This window comes from Schistocerca cancellata, chromosome 1 (genome assembly GCF_023864275.1).
Source record: "Schistocerca cancellata isolate TAMUIC-IGC-003103 chromosome 1, iqSchCanc2.1, whole genome shotgun sequence".
Classification (NCBI taxonomy): domain Eukaryota; kingdom Metazoa; phylum Arthropoda; class Insecta; order Orthoptera; family Acrididae; genus Schistocerca; species Schistocerca cancellata.
In genome coordinates, this window is record NC_064626.1 from 489,216,025 (window position 1) to 489,238,842 (window position 22,818).

General features: G+C 44.5%; 1 protein-coding gene across 1 annotated transcript in view; it reads right to left on the reverse strand.

Annotated features, from left to right (window-relative positions):
* LOC126161701 (uncharacterized) overlaps window positions 1-6,544 on the reverse strand; it is a 29,948-nt gene extending 23,404 nt beyond the window's left edge. The window contains exons 1-2 of the mRNA XM_049917725.1: window positions 6,427-6,544; window positions 1,444-1,498 (exon numbers count right to left, since the gene is read on the reverse strand). Coding sequence (XP_049773682.1) covers window positions 1,444-1,498; window positions 6,427-6,510 — 139 coding nt within the window. The 5' untranslated portion in view covers window positions 6,511-6,544. The remainder of the gene's footprint in view (window positions 1-1,443; window positions 1,499-6,426) is intronic.
* Between the last annotated feature and the right edge of the window lie 16,274 nt (window positions 6,545-22,818).

A 22,818-nucleotide genomic window follows, 5' to 3' on the forward strand; every position in this document is an offset into this window, starting at 1 on the left:
AAGGGAGGGTGAGGGTGGAGAGTACATGCAGAGAGAGAGAGAGAGAGAGAGAGAGAGAGAGAGAATGAGGGGGGGGGGAAGGAGGACAATAACAAAGAGAGGAGAGGAGGGGGAGTTAGGACATACATCCAATTTCCATTCATATTTCGTAGTTATTATCGGGTTCGCTAGTCTCTGTACAAAATGAGCAAAGGATTATTAAACATTAATGTTATATAATGCTGTTGTCAAACGTAATATTTACAATTATCTTCTTCATCAGCCTTTCCGTATGAATCGGTTTTGAGATTGTGACAGTGTCAGAAACAGATTAGTGTTCCCGCGGAGTATGAAAAATGTAAACAGAGAGATGGTGTCCTCCTGTTCCACGCGGGAAATGGCAGACATGGCTCTGTCGGTGATGTTAACTGATGCACGTGTCGTGTAGCTGAACGAGATCCTCAACGCCTCATTCTATTTGAAAAAAATGTCCTGCAGGTTGTTCCAGGGAACTGCAAATGTAAGATCGTTTGGAATAAGGAGGAGGGATCACTGTAGACGTCCTACAGTTCGCACAGCGGACATGGTGGAGAGAGTTTTGGGAAAATTACGCTGACGCCAATAACTGGATCTGCTGTGGGCACACCTCACGCTCTTTCGAGATCAATTGTGCACGAGCAGTTATTTCATTCAAGTCATTGACGCCACACCTCATACGATAGCACTTAACGCAACCGTTTAATGAGCCTGGTATTATTTTATGAGATTCAGTACCTTGGCCTGCACATTCACTAGAGCTTAGATATCTGGATGTGAAAACGCTTAAAGACATTCGTGTAATCATTACCCATCGACGACGTGCACACGTTACAGGAGTTTGCATTTCAGATACACGTTCGTACGAGTTTGCGTTTCTTTGGAAAGAAAGGTTGGTTGGCTGGTTGTTTTGGGGAGGGGACCAAACAGCAAGGTCATCGGTCCCATCGGATTACGCGATGATGGAGAAGGAAGTTGGCCATGCCCTTTCGAAGGCACCATCCCGGTATTTGCCTGAAGCGATTTAGGAAAATGAGGAAACCTAAATCAGGATGTTTTTTAACCGTCGTCCACCTGAATGCAGTCCAGTGTGCTAGTCACTGCGCCACCTCGCTCAGTCTTCGATAAGAAAGGCTGAAGGCCTATGTTTCTGGGTTTCCCTGTAAGAATATAGGACACATTTTGTGGCTGTTGTCTGTTCCCTAATATTTAAGTCTCCGATCAGGAAATGTCTTACCTCGAAATAAATAAAGGCGCTTAGATAGTAATGACATTGTACATAGCAATAATCGCTATTTAATGGGACGACTTGTAATTAAAAACCTGTCAAAATATTAATTTTTGTATGCAATCGAGACATTTAAAAAGCAAAGTTGCGAAGAAGACATTCATAGGACGTATTAAAAACTTTACAAATGGCAATCTTACCTTGAGAAATGGGGTAGCTCTTGTTACATGTTTCTACCCAATGGAACATGACATCCTGAAACACCGAAAGACATAAAGATATTAGACTTTCTCATATACTAAAGTTAAGGATGAATTTAGAAGCAAATGGCTCTGTCAGGAAAGGGGCATTTTACGTATGACATAAAATTCTACTGCAAACAAATATTCGAATTCAATACCTTAACGACTAAGTCTTTTTCGAATTATTTCAACAGCCCATGAATAATTCTTGACGTAAGGTTGAGGCAAAACATATTGGGCGCCATTACTTTTGGGATTCTGCTACTAGTAGATTTCAGGACGAACAAACTAAAATGAAATTTTTGGCGAGATAAAGATAAAAATGGTTGATTTATGGTTTAATGACAACTTTAAATTGTTTCTAAAAAGTTATGTTTATTTTTACTATTTTGGTAGATTCTGATATTCAACAGATCATCAGCAGCCATTTGGAATTCTCTGCTGGATAAAAGCCTCGAAGAGGCTTTTCAGAGCTGCTCCTGCGCATTTTCTAACGTCATGTACCCTCCTTCCATTAGATCGATGTGTTGGTGTCGTCTTATTTCCTGGAATCAGTGAAAAAGGTTTCTTTAGTCATCTACTGTTCACCCGTCAGGTCTCCTTTTTATTCTGATTACAGTCATAATTACGCTTTTCATTCCAATCCATACCCCGATCCTCCATTTTTTCGTATCTTTCCTGACAATTCCCAGCGTTCATCTCTTCAGTGATCGCTAAGAAACACTCAACTTTTAATGATTTTTCACATTAAAATACTATAGGTCACTGCACGTGATAGAGATTTTTTTAGTTCATGACACATTGGAAGCTTACTTTCTTTTAAATATTTAGTTTACTAATATAATTTGAGCTCATTTATACTACCGTTTATTTTTTTATTCTCCATTCAGTATTAGAAGTAATCAGTTGTCATCCACAGTAAATAACAATCGCAACTTTTTTCTCCGGTTTAGGAAAATCAACAAGTAAATGTCTGCTTACTAACAAGGGAACCTCTCCATCGCACCCCCCTCAGATTTAAGTTGGCACGGTGGATAGGCCTTGAAAAACTGAACACAGAACAATCGAGAAAACAGGAAGAAGTTATGTGGAACTATGAAAAAATAAGCAAAATATACAAACTGAGTAGTCCATGCGAACATAGGCAACATTAAGGATGCCATGGTCCCGTGGTTAGAGTAAGCAGCTGCGGAACGAGAGGTCCTTGGTTCAAGTCTCCCCTCAAGTGAAAATTTTTTCCTTATTTTCGCAAAGTTATGATCTGTCCATTCGTTCATTAACGTCTCTGTTCAGTGTAATAAGTTTAGTGTCTGCTTTTTGCGACCGCACCGCAAAACTGTGCCATTAGTAGACGAAAGGACGTGCCTCTCCAATGGGAACCGAAAACATTTGATCGCAAGGTCATAGGTCAACCGATTCCTCCACAGGAAAACACGTCCGATATGTTCTATACGACATTGGTGAGGGCATGTGCGTCAAATGACAGGAATATGTTGTTGACCCACCTAACTTGTACACTTGGCGAATGGGTAAAAAGATTCTTCTACATTGCCCTATTTAGGTTTCCTTGTGGATGTGAAAATTACTGCCAAAAAAGTGATGAAAACATAAGTTTGCCACATAAACTGCAACAAATGAATCCAACAGTTTCACAGTCGCACACTTTTCCATGTGCTCTGTCAAAACATATGTTTTTAACCAGAATGAGGATTTTCACTCTGCAGCGGAGTGCGCGCTGATACGAAACTTGCTGGCAGATTAAAACTGTGTGCCCGACCGAGACTCGAACTCGGGACCTTTGCCTTTCTTTCAGGAGTGCTAGTTCTGCAAGGTTCCCAGGAGAGCTTCTGTAAAGTTTGGAAGGTAGGAGATGAGGTACTGGCAGAAGTAAAGCTGTGGGTACCGGGCGTGAGTCGTGCTTCGGTAGCTCAGATGGTAGAGCACTTGCCCGCGGCAGGCAAAGGTCCCGAGTTCGAGTCTCGGTCGGGCACACAGTTTTAATCATCTATGAAGTTTCATATGTTTTTAACGTTTTCAAATTTTTCCGTGTGTAGACCGTCAAATGCTGCATATGTCCAAGCAAATCTGAACATGTCCTGGAATTTTGGAGAGCGGAGTTGATTATGTGTGAGTGCCTGAACTTTGATAATTGTCTGAAAATAAAAAATAAAATTTTACGCTAGAAGGAATACTTGAACCAACGACCTCTCGTTCCGCAGCTGCCCACGCTAACCACGGGACCACGGCGCTCCTGGGCTCGAGTCATCCTTGATGTTGCCTATGTTGCGCATGGACTACTCAGTTTGTATATTTTGCTTATTTTTTTCATAGTTCCACATAACTTCTTCCTGTTTTCTCGATTGATCTGTGTTCAGTTTTTCAAGGCCTATCCACTGTGCCAACTTCTAACTAAATCTGAGGGGGGTGCGATTGAGAGGTTCCCTTGTAAGGAGTATTTTCAGGCAGTGAAGCGCGAGTCAAATTTCATGGATTTTGCGAAGATAACGAACTGAAAACAGATTTAGATAAAACAGAGTTTTCATTACTTTGACAAAAGGTCGATAGCTAGTACACATTGTTATCAGAAGAACGGTGAAGAACGTGACTACGTGGACCAAAAATGACGGGTGTGAAACTGGCTTTTAGATTCTCGTAGCAAACAAATCCAAATCGATGAACCGAATAAAATAGGATGACTTTGCTGAAGTTCATATCAACCGTCTGCTTTTGTCAACGATGTCATCAAAGTGGGTGGACATAACCGCCTCCTCGAAACCCAACATGCGTAACATAAGCACCATAACATTAATATAGTCATCTTCAAGACATCACATTCGGTGACCTCGCCAACTGATAACCGACCTGTCACGCTGCAACGTAAAATAGACCTCGGGTTACCTTGCAGCTCAGTATATCATTACCTTGCAGCTCAGTATATCACCACAATTGATATACTGTATTCACATTCGTTGGTTTCACCAACCTACGACACAACCTTCACTTTTCAAGCTAACCTAGATCTCTGGCTAGGTTAGAGACCAGTCTGTCATCACGAGCCACATTCCAAAAAAAATAATATATAAACGAAACAAATACTGTCAGTGCTCTGTTCCCTTTGTTTCGCTGGTATGACGCACTCCACAACATCGTCCGCCGCTCGTGGTCTCGCGGTAGCGTTCTCGCTTCCCGAGCACGGGGTCCCGGGTTCGATTCCCGGCGGGGTCAGGGATTTTCACCTGCCTCGAGATGACTGGGTGTTTGTGTTGTCCTCATCATTTCATCATCATCCAGGAAAGTGGCGAAATTGGACTGAGCAAAGGTTGGGAAATGTACGGGCGCTGATAACCACGCAGTTGAGCGCCCCACAAACCAATCATCATCATCATCATCACTCCACAACATCAATACGTCGCCCATTAAAGCCAACGTCTGGTATCGGTGCATTCAATTGGCCCATTGGAAAATCCAAACAATATAAACAAATAAGAAAAAAATTGAAGTAAAAATCGACAAGTGCTAGTAGGACTGAGGGTTCCGCACATAATTTAATATGTGTATAGATGATGATAATGTCGTGTGGCTCAGTGTCCTGGTGCAAGTCTTTTTATTTGGCGTCACTTCGGTGGCTTGAGTGTCCCTAACCTACCCGTTTATCCAACTAAGAAAAGAAGACCTACAGCTTAACTAAGAATCCTAATCAAATGTTGTTTCTGGCTACTCCTTACGTCACTGAGAGGTGAAGGTTGGGTTAAAACGAATACTGATAAATCCACGGTCCGCTCGAGATTCTATCCCGCGACCTCTCGCTTTCCTTGCGCGCACTTTACTGCCCCCATCCCCCCTTCTTATGATTATTGCTGTCGGTGTTTGGTCTGGGTGGACGACACATGGCACCGGTTGAGGCTGATCGTTGAATACTTAACTCAGTTTTTTTTTTTTTAAATATGTTACAGAGGGCAGACAGCCCTCTCACCGAATACATTGAGCTACAGTGCCGGCGCCGCTAGATCACCGGCCCGACAAGAATGATGATAGTTCACCTGCAGGTTTTGATGAATGAATTTTGGAGTATCGTACAGAACCCTAAAAATTAAAAAAAAAGATAAGCAGAACTGTTCACCTCATTAACTTCTTGGCTTAATCGGAAATGAACAACAATATACAAAGTTCCTTAGTTTCAATATTATGGAAGTATTATTTATCATGAATAAAACGTTTTCGGTTTTCCAGCCGCGTCAATTCGAATAAAATGCTCGAGCTTTCGATGGCCATCTCCGATATCGTCGTCAGTTCACTGACTGCCGGGGCTGTTACGGTCTCTCGCTTATATAGGCATGATGACATAACCAGCAGCCAATCAGATCGATCCAATGCCCTGCCCCCAGAGACCAGGGATACACACTCAGCAGGGCATGGGGACGGGCGTTGGACATCGAAAGAAAGCAGAGACAGATGCACGACGCGGGAGCGGCAGTTTCAAACGTGACGCCTCCCCCTGGCGCCACCTGACGTCACCGGTGTTGCCACGAGCTGCCCGGGTCGACTTACGCGCGCGCGCCACATTGGATCGATCTGATTGGCTGCTGATAATGTCATGCCTATATAAGCGAGAGACCGTAACAGCCCCGGCAGTCAGCGAACTCCTGACGACGATGGCGGAGATGCCGATCGAAAGCTCGAGCATTTTATTCGAATTGACGCGGCTGGAAAACCGAGAACGTTTTATTCATGTATGCCGTCGCGAAAGACTCCGAGGACACTATTACTTATCAGTCTGAGTTTTATAGGAGTTTTAATGTTTTGTCCAAATCTAAAATTTAGGTAGGTGTCTAGCTTTGTTGGGGTAACACCTGACATCTGATCTTGTTCAGGGCGTTTATCTATGGACAGTTGGGACCACTGCTCTAACAGAACGTTTACTGCAGTGAATAAAACACTTACCAGGGAGATCGCAGTTGTGGTTGTGCTAGCAAAAGCCCCTGCTACGAGCCAAAGGGCGCACACAGTCGTGAGGAAGACCGCCATGATGTTGCGCTAGAGACTGGGCGCTGATCGCCGGCCCTGCTGTTTTCATGTCTCGCCTCTACGACCCTGACTTGGTTCCGGAAGACACTCGTACCCAACGCCATGGAGCGTCACTTCCGGCCCTCCTGTCCGCACTGTCAAGTGCGTTCCACCATTTATCACTCGAGATCATTCAGAATGTTCGCTCTGTTGGCACCAAGTGCTGTGGGCTGGCCGGCAGCTGCGCACAGATTCAGCAGTTGTCCTCACACAGCGTGCATCCGAAACCACCAACAAAACGTCGGATGCTGTACTTTCATACACATTGTTTTTCCGTGACATACAAGTAGTTTCCTTTGATTTGTAGCAGAATAATTGAATTTGATTTAGTTTTATTTCTTATTGCTAATTTCCTCTGTATCTGTATTGCGCTGAAAATATCCGCAAGGAAAGAAGTTGTGATGGCCGGCGGCAGGAATGCAAAATCATCTGTACAAGACGCTTCAAGATTAAACGCTTTAATTCTAAAAACAAAGAACTTAACTTCTCTTGATTCCTGTACCTCCTACATACTTTACTCGTTATTACTACTCACAGAATTCATGCTAAGTATCGTCTTCCAATTGCTTAGTACTGTTCCTCTCGAAGTCTGTGACCGAACTGAGGCCGACCAGCGACGGGCGGTTGGTTATATCGGCACTGAGAAGATGCCCTAAACTCTTGTCTGACCGTAGGTCCAGCGTTGCCCACTCGTTTGATTGGCGTGTGGGTCAGCGCCTTGTGCACTACTGGCCATTAAAATTGCTGCACCAAGAAGAAATGCATGATAAACAGGTATTCATTGGACAAATATGTTATACTAGAACTGACATGTGATTACATGTTCACGCTATTTGGGTGCATAGATCCTGAGAAATCAGTACTCAGAACAACCACCTCTGGCCGTAATAACGGCCTTGATACGCCTGGGCATTGAGCCAAACAGAGCTTGGATGGCGTGTACAGGTACAACCGCCCATGCAGCTTCAACACGATACCACAGTTCATCAAGAGTAGTGACTGGCGTATTGTGACGAGCCAGTTGTTCGGCCACCATCGAACAGACGTTTTCAGTTGGTGAGAGATCTGGAGAATGCGCTGGCCAGGGCAGCAGTCGAACATTTTCTGTATCCAGAAAGGCCCGTACAGGACCTGCAACATGCGGCCGTGCATCATCCTGCTGAAATGTAGGTATTCGTCGCGATCGAATGAAGGATAGAGGTACGCGTCGTAACACATCTGAAATGTAACGTTCACTGTTCAAAGTTCCGTCAATGCGAACAAGAGGTCACCGAGGCGTGTAACCAATGGCACCCCATACCATCACGCCGGGTGATACGTCAGTATGGCGATGACGAATACACGCATCCAATGTGCGTTCACCGCGATGTCGCCAAACACGGACGCGACCATCATGATGCTGTAAACAGAACCTGGATTCATCCAAAAAAATAAGGTTTTGCAATTCGTGCACCCAGGTTCGTCGTTGAGTACACCATCGCAGGCGCTCCTCTCTGTGATGCAGCGTCAAGGGTAACCGCAGCAATGGTCTCCGAGCTGATAGTCCATACTGCTGCAAACGTCGTCGAACTGTTCGTGCAGATGGTTGTTGTCTTGCAAACGTCCCCATCTGATGGCTCAGGGATCGAGACGTGGCTGTACGATTCGTTACAGCCATGCCGATAAGACGCCTGTCATCTCGACTGCTAATGATACGAGGCTGTTGGGATCCAGCACGGCGTTCCGTATTACTCTCCTGAACCCACCGATTCCATATTCTGCTAACAGGCATTGGATCTCGACCAACGCGAGCAGCAATGTCGCGATACGATAAACCGCAATCGCGATAGGTTACAATCCGACCTTTATCAAAGTCGGAAACGTGATGGTACACATTTCTCCTCCTTACACGAGGCATCGCAACAACGTTTCACCAGGCAACGCCGGTCAACTGCTATTTGTGTAAGAGAAATCGATTGGAAAGCTTCCTGATGTCAGTACATTGTAGGTGTCGCCACCGGCGCCAACCTTGCGTGAATGCTCTGAAAAGCTAATCATTTGCATATCACAGCATCTTCTTCCTGACGATTAAATTTCGCGTCTGTAGCACGTCATCTTCGTGGTGTAGCAATTTTAATTACCAATAGTGTAATATTACCAATTATTCTATCATTCAGTGCACCGCCATTACATTTCACTGCTGATTATGTAACGTCACTCAACGAAAGAAAATGCTGTTGACAGCACCTAGTTTGTGCTTCTCTTGTAATCCAAAAGCCTGTCTGCATCTCCACTGGAATTTTCCCCTCTTGCCCTGGAAACATCACCCGTTCCTCTGGGTTATCTGTGTCCACACGGTAGCAACGCCCCGCACTGACTGTTAAGAGGTCCAGTACACAGTTCCTTAGCGTACCAACTTGGAGTAGGCTCCCTGTTCTTGGCTGTCCATGAACTATACACTCCGCTGTTAGAGGGCCATCATGCCTTATGGAATGCACGGCATCAGGAACGTCACATGCTGTATGCAAGATAACTCCGGGTACCCTTCCCTTTCCGCCACTTGAATGAAGTCCACCATGTGCTTCCACTCACAGTCCAAGGCCGGACTGCTATGTCTGACTTGCCTGCTGTCCAATTCAAGACTCCAGCCTGGGTGCTGATCAGCCCACGACTCAGCCAGCAGCGAGACAGATTACGACTTGTGTGCAAGCACCAGCGCGAGAGTTGTGCTAATGCGGCACACCATCGGTAACATATTGTTTCACATTATCTGAATCAGACTGACTATTATCAGTAGTTTGCCAATTCTGTGTTGTAGAAACCTGCTGGTTTCGTCAAGCCAGGTTGGAGATCCATTTTCGTCTGGGAAGGAATTTTCTTGACAATTGTCTTTGTTTATAAGGGGAAGTATTAATGTCGATCATCCACAACCAGTTGGAGTCATACCTCGCGATGGAATTTGCAGACATCATTATCGAATACTGGCAAGCAAATGAATGAGACGCCCGCAGTACTCCATCAGTGTTCCATCACTTGCATGTGAAACAAATGTTTCGCAGAATACTGTTGAAACAAAGGGAACTGAGGTCACGTTGTGAACAGAAGGTGAACAGAAGGCCAAGAACATAGCGTGGGTCAGTAGTACTGTTCGCGCCTGAATGAGCCATTGACATTGTGGTAGCTGAAATAACAATTATTTATCTTGTAAAGTATACAGAGTTATAAGTATCTTCAGAACTGCACTCAACTGTCAGAAGTAAACGCACATGGCACAAAGAAGTGCTGATGCCTCGTCAGCTAGATGTGGTGTCGTCCTGCAGGCCAGTGCCACAGCCGCAAGCTGTGTAGGTGGCAGCGTAGAAACAAGAGGCTTCGCCTGTCGAACATTCTTCGCTACAGTGGAGACTTTCACCTCACTCTAAAAGACAAGTAGTCTGATAATCAGGTGGAGACTGCCGACTGTCTTCCAGTAAGTTGGCTGTCATGCAGCTACGTCCTGGTCACCCTACATGGATCGACAAAGACTGCGATAGATGTTCACAAATCGGCAAGGAGGCTGCGAGAACGCGCCACGCAAAGTCGGTGCACAGAGCACAGCTTTCAAGTCATACGCAGTGATCTGCACGGTGAAGGTTTGGCCACACCCCAGTGCTCTCATCCGCGATGTCCCAGTAGGTAGCAAAGACAGACTATGGCTTTGGTATGCATCAGCTTCGCTGCGCCTCAGTGTTGAAGTCAGCAAGCAGGCATACGGAATGCTATCATTGATCAGATTGTGACGGTTTCGCTGAAGCTCAATTAGCTGTCATTGTCATTCTGTATAGTTCTAGAGCTGTTGACATAATGGCAGCATGACTGAATGTCTCTTTGAGCCATGACTGTATGTCTGTATGAGCCCTGAAGGCCTCGTTATTTAAAGACCCAGCCTGCGAGTATGACGCAGTACCTCTGGGTGTATGAGCAAATTTGCCCTTGTTTATCAGATCCGTCATCTTTCCATACCTCGCTCTAGTAAATAAATAAATATTCTGGTTCACTGAGTTCGGTTCTTTCTGCCTATTTATGTTCGTTTCTTCAGTGGCGCTCGGGCGTTGAAGTTATGTAGTGCTACCTAACAGTGACATGTTATGTAGCACGGCAAGATTTGCGTTTCTGCCTGCCTCTCTCTAAGGTTGTGTGATAATACATTGACGGTACGCCTTGTTGACATTATTTTTGGCTTATCAACCCAGGGTAACTTTGACAACAAAATTATTCAGCTACGCAGCAATACTGTCGGATGAGTATTACAGGAAACGTAGCTACAACTCTACAACCATTGCAAGTGCATACTTGACTCCTATTCACTTCGGATATCATGTCGATTTCAGCAAGTGATTCATAGAATGCATTGCAGTCGATTCTCAGTTTACTGCTTTTGCACTTTTCATGGATGTTTCAGAACAGACAGCTTGTTAAGTTGTCGCATTATTCATGTTTGGACAGATAACAATGTCAGCGTTACAGCTGTGAACAGCCATCACCACAGGTTATCAGTCAACTTGTGAGCAACCATAATCAGTGATTCTGTACTAGGCCTGTTTCTTCTTCCTCCCCACTTAAACGCACCACTGTACAAGCTGTTTATCAGGAACATACTGCCATGTTCCTGGAACACATCCTGCTTGTTGTTCGTCAGCTGATGTGATTCCACCATGATGGAGCCCCATCTCACTTTGGAGTCAGGATTCGTACACACCTGGATCAGACATTCCGCGAAAATTGGATGGACAGATGCGGTCCCATTTCGTGGCCAGAATGTTCAACTAATCTCATCCAGTTTTATTTCTGCTTGTGCGGTCATGTGAAACGTCTTGTGTACGAGATGTCTGTCGAGAATGAAGAGGATCTCCTGGCAAGTGCAGTGTGCTGTCGTCCAATGGAAAATGTGTAAACTATAATTAAAAGAGACACCAGAACTACGGAGCACATGAAAAGCGTATCTGTAAGTTACTGCCAGCCGAAGTGGTCGTGCGGTTCTAGGCGCTGCAGTGTGGGACCGCGAGACCGCTACGGTCGCAGGTTCGAATCCTGCCTCGGGCATGGATGTGTGCGATGTCCTTAGGTTAGTTATGTTTAACTAGTTCTAAGTTCTAGGGGACTAATGGCTTCAGAAGTTGAGTCCCATAGTGCTCAGAGCCATTTGAACCATTGTTGTAAGTTATTGCTTCATAGATCTCGCGTGGTTGAGTTAGTAGAGTTTGAGGTTGTCTTTCCAAAGGTCCCACGATCAATCCCAACTGATGACAATTGCTACAGAACGGCACACGTATCTGTACTCTATAGGTTTGCTGCTTTCAGCTAACGAAGCGAAAGCAGACTACCAAACGAACATTGGTATAAACTCCGAAAAGACCTTTTGCATGTCAGGAGAATGTTCTCCCATGTAACAATTGCACGCGAAACAGTAAAAAAAAAAAACTTTTCATCATTCCAGATCGAACGCGGGACCTTCGCGACGACAACCTCGAGCTCTACCAACTCACCTATGCCATATCTACAAATCAACAACTCATAGATACGCTTCTCGTCTGCTCCGTAGCTCGGGTGTTAGTTTTAATTACAGTTTACGGATGTTCTGCTGGACGACAGCACACAGCACGAACTAAATCGGTGATTTGGTTGATACTCTGTTTACATACAAAGTTTGGTACCGATCTGAGCGTCTGATATCTGGAAGTTTGGGTGTTAGTGTGTTGTAGTTTTGGAGGCGTTAGTGCTACGCTTTGCAGGAGATGACGCCCTTCTGACGGTGTGGGAGGGCCCTCGTCTCTGCAACAACCAAGCGACGATGGTTCTGCAAACTGCTCACCGAATCAAGAGTTACATAAAGCAGTCTGTACACATTTGCAAAATTGTCTCTCAAATGGTTGCTTTTTCCTTAAGTGGTTAGTACTTGAAGAGATTGAAGGATTTTAGTAAGTTGTTGGAATCAAACCAAGAGCTAAATTCTAACCACTTACTGGTCATTTTCAACCTGGACATCCACTTCTCAACCTAGAAAACTCAACATCGGACGCACTGACTGGAACGCCTACAGAGAAGATATTACTCTATCGATAGAGCCGCATCTCGACGCAGAAAACCACGACTTTGACGCAGCAGTGGAAGCGTTCAACGACGCAGTTACTGCAGCGCTGATGGCATCAACACCGCCGTCCAGAGGTCAACCGAAACCTAGAACAGGGCTGGCACAGGATGTACTTGACCTCATCAAAGTCCGCAACGGACTTTCGAAGGAATAGCACATCATGCGAAAAGAACCAACAGTAGGCGCTGAAACTCGAAGCCTTCACTCCCAGTCCTGAAGCTTAGGGTACTGTGCGGTTCTTCATGAAGAGACGTCTAACAACTCGACCATTAGACATACCGAGTGGAGTGGCACACACTCCTACTGCCAAGGCCAACGCCCTCGCCGACGTGTTCCCAGCCAATTTCATCCCAGTAGACGAGCCGAAAGATGTGCAGCACACGCGAGAAGTAGAATAGAATATCGCGGCATATCTGGCTGAGGAAGATGACGATAAAGAAACTGAAAGACTTCCAACCCGCTCCCCTAAAGAAGTATCTCGCTTCATCAGAGCCATGGACAGTAACAAAGTGTCAGGGACAGCTGAAATTTCCGGAAAGGAACTCGAGCAACATCCACAAGATGCATTCGTTCATCTCGCAGATATCTTCAACTCCATCTTGCGTCAGAAGAAGTATCCTGCTGCCTGGAAGCACGCTGTTGTCGTGGCTGTACCAAATCCTGGTAAGAATAGGAAGAACCCAAAACGCTACAGACCCATCATCCTGCTTCCACAAACCAGCAAACTCTTCGAGAGGACCCTCATGAATCGCCTGAGGACAAGTATTGATCGTCCGCAGCTACTTCCTCCAGAGCAATTTGGATTCAGGAGCGGCCACTCCACTGCACAGCAGTTGATACGCGTTTCTGAAGAGACGGCCTTCAGTAACAAGGAATACTGTGAAGCTATCTTCCTGAATGTTCCGAAGGCCTTTGACAACGTTTGGCACTCAGTGCTACTCTGGAAGATGCGAACACAAGACTTTCCAAAACCAGTTGTACGTCTCCTCAGCTCCTACCTGCGAGGGGAAGAGCTTTGCAGTGCGCATGGGTGACTCACAATCGACGAACCGACCCATAGAAGCTGGCGTACCACATGTATCGGTGCTAAGGTCGATCCTTTACTCTTTACACGTGTCCGATCTCCAGAAATCGCCTTTACTGGTACGCTCGATCTATGCAGTCGACACGGCTATCTTTACAAGAAATAGGTGGTCGGAAGCAACGCACCGACGCCTTAATGTCGCCTACGTTGATCTTGAAGCATGGGCTCGACTCTGGAGAGTTCGTTTCAACGGTCAAAAGAGCCACGCCATCACGTTCACCAGGAAGAGGACTCGACCCCACGACCAGCAGCTACGCCTCTTTGAAGAAATCATCCCCTGGAAAACGTCTGCAGCCTAACTAGGAGTGGTCATGGATCGACAGCTGATACGGCAACAGCAAGTCACAGAAGCTCGCCGCAAAGTCGATCAGCGACTAGGAGCGCTTTACCCACTCCTGAACGAGCACTCAGTGCTGTCAGTGAACAACGGACTTACGATTTATAGGATGCTCATCAGGCCTGTGATGAATTACGCTTGCGCTGCATGGGGCAATGTAGCCAATAGATACCTACGCCGACTGCAGACGCAACAAAAAAAGGTCCTCAGACGAATTTTTCATGTGGACCCTCAGTTTCCAGCGAAGTACCTGTACGAAGCCGCTCAAGAACAAGAAGTCCTCACAAGATTTCAAGACACCACAAGAAAATTATGCCTGCGGGTGACCACCTCAACAAATCCTCTCATCATAAATCTTGGATCTCCCACAGATGAGGGAGACCTATACAGTGACATATAACAATGCTAAACAGGTGAAAACAAACAAAATTAAATCAAATGTGCATCAACAGAAGTAAGTTTTAAGGCCACAAAAAGAAGCCCTAAACAAAAATAAGAAGCCCTTTACCTTTTCCTGCCCACAGCAGCGGTAGTAAATGCCTTCGGGTAAATCAACTAGAAGTATTCAGAAGAACATGGACTCTAGCTAGAGAGGGCGTTGGGATTGTCATTGAACAAATGTCTTTATTTGTACATGACCTAGATTCTCGGAACTATGTCAACAGAATTCTTCTCGGTCTGTGACCAGCGAAAGGAACACCATGAGGAGTAAGTCCAGGCAAATTAGAAAAAATTAGAGAAAAAATTTATAAAGTTTTGAAACTTTGGGAAGACAATCTTAGGGGATGTAGAAGTAAAAAACAGTCCCCCCCCCCCCCCAATTGGGACTGCTTCCCCCTCCCCCACCCTCAATGTAATTTATTTTCCTTTACATAAAACCATTATCCAAATCTTCTGTCAAATCTCTGCGAGGCACATGAGTGCAGCTTTGTCCACGACAGTTTTTGAACATTGTTGTGCAGTGTAGGTCAGCCTTCACACATCCACTCTTTTTTCCGCAGCCTTGAGGGCAGCATGAAATCAGCAGCAATATTTTCTCTTGAGCAGATAGTCGTTTCATGTGAATCGGGATGAGGGACGAGTTTGATTCCCTCCAGCCCCAGTGTCTGGTATCCAACTTTTTCCCCAGTCATAGCTGGACTTGGTAAACTCAGTAAAAGTGGAGGCATCCTGCAACAGTAGTAGGTGGCAGATGAGAGAATATGACAGCATTATTTGCCTGGCCAACAAATACATTAAAATATTTAAATTGAATGGCATTTAAGTTGTCATCGTCAGGACCCTCTGCTGTTTTTGTGTAGAGAGAGAGAGTATAAATTTCTCTCCTGCTTTTGCAGTTGTATCCGGAGAGGAACAGGATCGTTGAATATCTGTGGTATATTTGAAGTTTTGGATACCGGTTGAATAGTTGGAAAGCTTGCAGCTCTCCTTCCCCAAACAAGGATGAAGTGCTGTCGCAGCCTCTTACTGCATGAGGAAACAGTATTGAATTGTTGCATTCATGAACAAGTGGAAAGTTACGTATGTGTTTAGAATTGTAACACCTTGTTCTGATGCTACCTTTACCTTCCTTCATCAGGATCATGTCTGTGTCGTCTGGTGCAAGAGCGGTAAGTAGCACAAGAAGATCTACATCTTGACCCACTATAATCACTTACTGGTACAATTTGAAGCATTTATTGCTTTTACAACAATTTAAACATACGCATCGACATCCGCAATCCTTGTTTCAATACCAAAAGTGTCTCGTTTTTACACAATCTGTTTAATAAACATTTTCTTATTGCTGACGTTACTAAGAAAGGCGGACTGTGATTCAATACACAAGTCTCGTCATTAAAGAAAATTTCTCGTGAGGTCCGCTTCATCGTTCGCCTTTGGCGTTCAATACTTTTTATGTTCAGAGAACTTTCTGAATATCCGTCAAGAACAACAGTAACATCATCTTTATTATGTCTCTGAATATAGGCTATTAAGGTTTCATAAATGTCACCAAAAGTCAATTCTGTAACAAAGAACTTCGATTCATTACTGCCAATATTCCTTTCAGGTACTTGATTGAAAAGATTGTACAGCGACGACGTTTTTGTCTTCCTCATCAACCCACTGCTGCCAAACAGACACATCGCTTCACTCGATAATTCGTAAATGAAGCAATCGTTTAAATCATCAGGTGAATCAAACGTGCACAGTATTCTCTGAAATAACTACGTTGTATCTACTTCACTTATAATTTTTTCAAGCGTTACAGTTGGGATGCACATTGTCCTAACCATGCTGGATCGCCTAAGCTTTAGAGAACCAAATTTTGGCGAGACAGTTGTAAGTAGACTGTTTATGTGTTTGTATGTTGGCAGCGCTATGTAGCGCTCTGTATTAAATCTCTGACTGCGCTGTGGCAGTCTGTAAGACACTCTCTGTGGATGGTCGGACTTGCAGTTGGAGGTGAACAGCCAGCAGTGATTGAGGTTGGAAGTGAGTAGTTAGCATTGATGGAGGTTAGAGGCCTAAAGTGTTTGCGCAAGCTGAGGATCTGGGACGTGTATCTGTCATGGAAATGTAATATTGTTGATTATTATATACACTCCTGGAAATGGAAAAAGGAACACATTGACACCGGTGTGTCAGACCCACCATACTTGCTCCGGAAACTGCGAGAGGGCTGTACAAGCAATGATCACACGCACGGCACAGCGGACACACCAGGAACCGCGGTGTTGGCCGTCGAATGGCGCTAGCTGCGCAGCATTTGTGCACCGCCGCCGTCAGTGTCAGCCAGTTTGCCGTGGCATACGGAGCTCCATCGCAGTCTTTAACACTGGTAGCATGCCGCGACAGCGTGGACGTGAACCGTATGTGCAGTTGACGGACTTTGAGCGAGGGCGTATAGTGGGCATGCGGGAGGCCGGGTGGACGTACCGCCGAATTGCTCAACACGTGGGGCGTGAGGTCACCACACTACATCGATGTTGTCGCCAGTGGTCGGCGGAAGGTGCACGTGCCCGTCGACCTGGGACCGGACCGCAGCGACGCACGGTTGCACGCCAAGACCGTAGGATCCTACGCAGTGCCGTAGGGGACCGCACCGCCACTTCCCAGCAAATTAGGGACACTGTTGCTCCTGGGGTATCGGCGAGGACCATTCGCAACCGTCTCCATGAAGCTGGGCTACGGTCCCGCACACCGTTAGGCCGTCTTCCGCTCACGCCCCAACATCGTGCAGCCCGCCTCCAGTGGTGTCGCGACAGGCGTGAATGGAGGGACGAATGGAGACGTGTCGTCTTCAGCGATGAGAGTCGCTTCTGCCTTGGTGCCAATGATGGTCGTATGCGTGTTTGGCGCCGAGCAGGTGAGCACCACAATCAGGACTGCATACGACCGAGGCACACAGGGCCAACACCCGGCATCATGGTGTGGGGAGCGATCTCCTACACTGGCCGTACACCACTGGTGATCGTCGAGGGGACACTGAATAGTGCACGGTACGTCCAAACCGTCATCGAACCCATCGTTCTACCATTCCTATACCGGCAAGGGAACGTGCTGTTCCAACAGGACAATGCACGTCCGCATGTATCCCGTGCCACCCAACGTGCTGTAGAAGGTGTAAGTCAACTACCCTGGCCAGCAAGATCTCCGGATCTGTCCCCCATTGAGCATGTTTGGGACTGGATGAAGCGTCGTCTCAGGCGGTCTGCACGTGAAGCACGAACGCTGGTCCAACTGAGGCGCCAGGTGGAAATGGCATGGCAAGCCGTTCCACAGGACTACATCCAGCATCTCTACGATCATCTCCATGGGAGAATAGCAGCCTGCATTGCTGCGAAAGGTGGATATACACTGTACTAGTGCCGACATTGTGCATGCTCTGTTGCCTGTGTGTATGTGCCTGTGGTTCTGTCAGTGTGATCATGTGATGTATCTGACCCCAGGAATGTGTCAATAAAGTTTCCCCTTCCTGGGACAATGAATTCACGGTGTTCTTATTTCAATTTCCAGGAGTGTAATTTTAGAACTGGATGTCGTGGATGAATATATATTTTTTGAACTGGTTGTCACATTATTAAGGTAAAAACATTGTTTACTCTGCAACAAAATATTTCCTTTGTTAACCACATACCTATCAGTAGTTAGAGCCTTCAGTAGTTAGAATCTTTTATTTAGCTGGCAGCATTTGTGCTTGCGGCATTGCTGTAGTTCCTGTAATGAATATTTTTGTAAGGTGATTTATGAAATGTGTACGTTATTGCCAGTATTTCTTCTTATCCAGGGCCATTCTTTTGAGTTAATTTGAAACCAGTAAGATCGCGTTACCGTTGAATATTGTGGGTAATTAACGTATAGGAAAAGTTTGAGTTCTGTTAGTCAGGGCAAATTCAATAGGTCAGTGTTGTAATGATATAGACCAGCAAAGTGACACTTGCATTCAGTCTCACTCAGCAGTTCCAGAATCAAATAATGTAGAAGTTTCACCATCTCAGTGATCTCAGTTTAAGTAAAAGTTTAATTAAATTACGAAGTTTCACAGTAACTATTGTTCGAAGAGATTCATCACCAACTGACGCAGCTTTGTAGCAGTTTACTTCCTGAGAAGCTACTAATCCAGATCCTAACGAATACAATTGTTTCTTATAAACAAATGGAGTGTGTTGTTGAAACCACAGATGAAATGTTCTGCAAATTTTATCGTTAATTTCTATCCTCCCAGTCCTCAGTTCAACATGTTGATCACTCGAAACCGAAAGTAAATTGCAGAACTGTTCCATAGCTTCACATATGTGATGGGCTATTGGTATACCGCAAATCCATCGGTTCAACACACTATCGGTGGAACCTCTTCCGTGTGAAACACCTCTAACACTCTTCAGGTTCTACAGAAGCGTTTGTTTTATCGTCATGCCAGTCCACACTCCACACCAATACTTAAAAAAAAAAATAGTGCGTCGAACCGCGAAGAAGCTGTCCTTGGTGAATTTATCGAACTCCGCGAGTTCCATGGTTTCTTTCATTTTTTTCCATGTTCTGTAGTTACAAATGACACGCCTTAGCATAAGAAAAGTGTCCAGTTGCACGGAATATTGGGGGCATAGCTCCCACACATTCTATGCGGAGTTCCCAATTCCCCATAAGCTCTGCCTGGATGGAATGAAATGCCCAGATGAGAAGCTGAATGTATTGTATACATAACTGGGAATTTTTCCCTCTTCGCTTAATATCACCCATTGTGTAGACAAATTTATGTTTCAGCTTTTAAAATCGCCGAAAGATGCATTGTTTCCACTCGAATAGAAATACAGTCTTTAATATGTTGCTTCTCCTCCTCCATGACTGTAATTTCCTTCAGTATTATGATGGAAAGAGCATACATGACTGCAGAGTGAGCCTGAATTGTCCTCGTGTATGCACGACCAGAAAATATATCGGGAATAGAAGTTGCACCATATACAGTCTCCAAAAGTTGAGAATCCACTGTCTCTCATTAAGAGTCCCATTGCTTGCAGAAAAGACATTATCAAGAGAAGGTCTCTTAATCGAATAGCTACGTTAGTGAATAGCCCATTCCCTCCATTAGCCACCACTGAAACTATATCTTTAGCTTTCATGTGTAGTTGTTGATCAAACGCCACGATACATGTTTGCTGGGTGGTCTTCTTGCTCTCTGTGGTGGCATAAGTTCAAGGAGTTAAAGTAGTACTATAATCTGTGCTCGGGTTGTTGGTGAATGGAAGCGCTAATACATATAAGGTTCTCCAGTTGTGATTTTCTCCATAAAACCTTGTTTCTGTTCTGAGTAGATACTTTGCAGAACAATTTCTTCAATTCCAACTCTATTCTGCCTTTGGAATGTTAGCAGACTAATTTTTTGGGCACTTGCTGTTTCAGTAGAACTCGGCATGATAGTTTCGTTACTTTCTGATGTTCTATCTCACTCCCAGGAGTCACACACTTGATCCCTGATTCCACCCATAGCATGGAATGTACCTTTGCCTGTCATTGTTGCAATACTAAAGTCATCATAATCGAAAACGAACTGCGAAAACGAATCATTTGATATTTGGTTTCCAGAAGTGAACGGCAGAAGTCTCAAATAAAGCCACAGTGCTATATGAAGAGCAGAAACCCATATTCAAGACAATTTCAACAATTTTTTTCATCCCACTTTACGAAACAAGTACGCTGCAAGACCAAGTTACAGTGGGGAGATAAATGAACGAGGTATGGTAGCTGACACTATCGCATGGGATATTGCCGTACATTTTGTAAAAAGGGGACTGATCACTACCTTTCTTTTTTGACAAAACCACACACTTCAAAAATTCGTGTAAAGTGTCAGGAATCATAACTTCAGAATTCTCTGTCAAGCCACTGATATCTGGACAATCGGCAATACTGTAATGAGTCACTCTTATTTTCTCAAGGATGACAGCTGGTGCTGCTTCTACTAATTTCCTTCTCTCATCTTTTTTAGTAACACCTCGTTCATTGCACCATTCATTCAAAAGTCCGTGACCTCTGCCACGAAAACATACAACTGGGGGATTTTTTTGACGTTGTGACAAACAAGACCCCATCACCGAGGTGGTCAGTCAGTTTGTTTTTCAGAGTTTTTGTAGTCATTGTCTCTCCTTTTGGGAGACATTCATTAACCTTATGCAACAAATCGAGCAGTGAGAATTGACATTCCTCTGAACTAATTTGCATAATTCTTGAAAAGCGGCATCAAAGTTGCTATCTTGATGGCGGCCTCTTTTTCGAACAGAGGAGGGATTCGACAATAATTTAGCTAAGTAATCTTGATGATAGCGGACTTATGCAGCTACTAAACACAAAACACTGTTGATGCATTCGGCAACCTTTCTACCGAAATCATCATTGCGTTTCTCTGCTTTCTCAAGCAACGTATGTTTCACAGTTAAAGAGCGAACTTCAAACCCTCCACGGCGTTTGTGGAATGATTTGTTTGTTTCCGCCTCTATGTCACCCTTTTCAGCACATATGAAAGAGTCCCTTTTCGAATTGAATGGATAAGAGGAAGAGGATCTCAAATTTTTATAATCTGCTTGTGCAACATTCTGATTAATTAGTTTCCTTATATTACGTTCCTTAATGTATTCACGTCGACATACCTTATGCACTTCAATCGGTCCAGCTTTCTGTCGAAGTTTATGAGCCCATCCTACTGCTGATGCGTATGGGACTTTCCAGGCCCTTCGTCACTATTGATGTCTCTCCTTCCGAAACAGATTTACCACAAATAAAAAAGGTATTAGGGTCCAGCTTTATAGTTTTCTCAGTCCAGACAAAAGAAATGAGACTAACTTTAAGCATTTCATAACACCACAAACAGATAAATACTATCACAAAAACAAAACTCTCTGGCACTACTTTGACAGTTCACCACATTAACTCAGCTGAACTGGACACGGATAGGAAGAAACGGCAGTCACTGTAGTAGTGGTAGGGGAGCGTTGAATGAACGGGAAGGGGAACGAACGTTGCTGCAGTCAGGGACTGTGCGGCTGGTCCCGGCGGAGGTTCGAGTCGTCCTTCGGACATGGGTGTGTGTGTTTGTCCTTAGGATAATTTAGGTTAAGTAGTGTGTAAGCTTAGGGACTGATGACCTTAGCAGTTAAGGCCCATAAGACTTCATACACATTTTTTTTTTAATGTACACCATCTTTTTCGTGCACAGTTTTGCGAGAAATATATTTACTAACAAGGGATCTGTTCGAAAAATAAGCCCCTTTTCGTATTAATTGCAAATATGGTACAACTTTTCTGTTTCTTATAACTACACCCCATATGAGTATTTTCCCGAAGTTTCAAAACTTTATACATTTTCCCCCCATTTGCTGATTGTCTTACTAATTTGCCTGGAGTAGAAGGCCACTTCCAATTATGGAAGAAACATCGGAATTTACACACTCACAATGTGGTCACAGATCCAAAAGAATTTTATTGACTGTGACAATGGCCACGAAAATATACGCTTACATATGTTGAAACAGTCAAGTCAGTTAGCGTGAAGTTTTTATTGTCTGTCATCCGAAATCCAAATGGTGATCACTTTCGCGTGGAAAGTGGAGTGCTTTGTGCGGTGAACAGCTTTATACTATTATATCTATTTGATATACTCCACCTTTAAGCGAATAACTTCAATGACTGAAGTTAACCGCCACTAACTTACACTTAACTCTTCAGCGGTATATAAACAGTGACGTTCGTAAGTTCTAGAGGACCACTGCTAAGAAGGTAAGTGTGTATTACTTCAACTTTAATCCAGATGGTATAGGACTTCGTCGTCGAAAATGTGAAACAACTTATTTAAGAATATAATCACCTTTTTTCAGAGGGGTATGTTAAAACTGTTTACTAGGCAGTGTTACTTGGTGTCCTAGAATGAGCTTGTGTTACAGGGCTCCTGCGACGGTGAAAATGCAAATTTCAGGTAAGACACCTGAAAAGACCCTATAGTATGATGTCGCACGCATAGCCTCCCTCCAGGCATGTATTTTATAGTTATAATTGAAACCGTTCTCCTTGCGGCGATCGGGCTTGGTAAGTGAGGTTTAACGGAGAGAATGAGTTTCGTGCCAAACCTGGCCTTGTCGACTAAAACGGAAACGTTAGCAGTTATTTAATTTTAAGTGAAAAAGACTGCTTTGAAAGGATGACAACTCATACTATTTACTTCGATTTTTGAACCCTTGGCGCATTTGCTAACAATGGCTGGGCCCA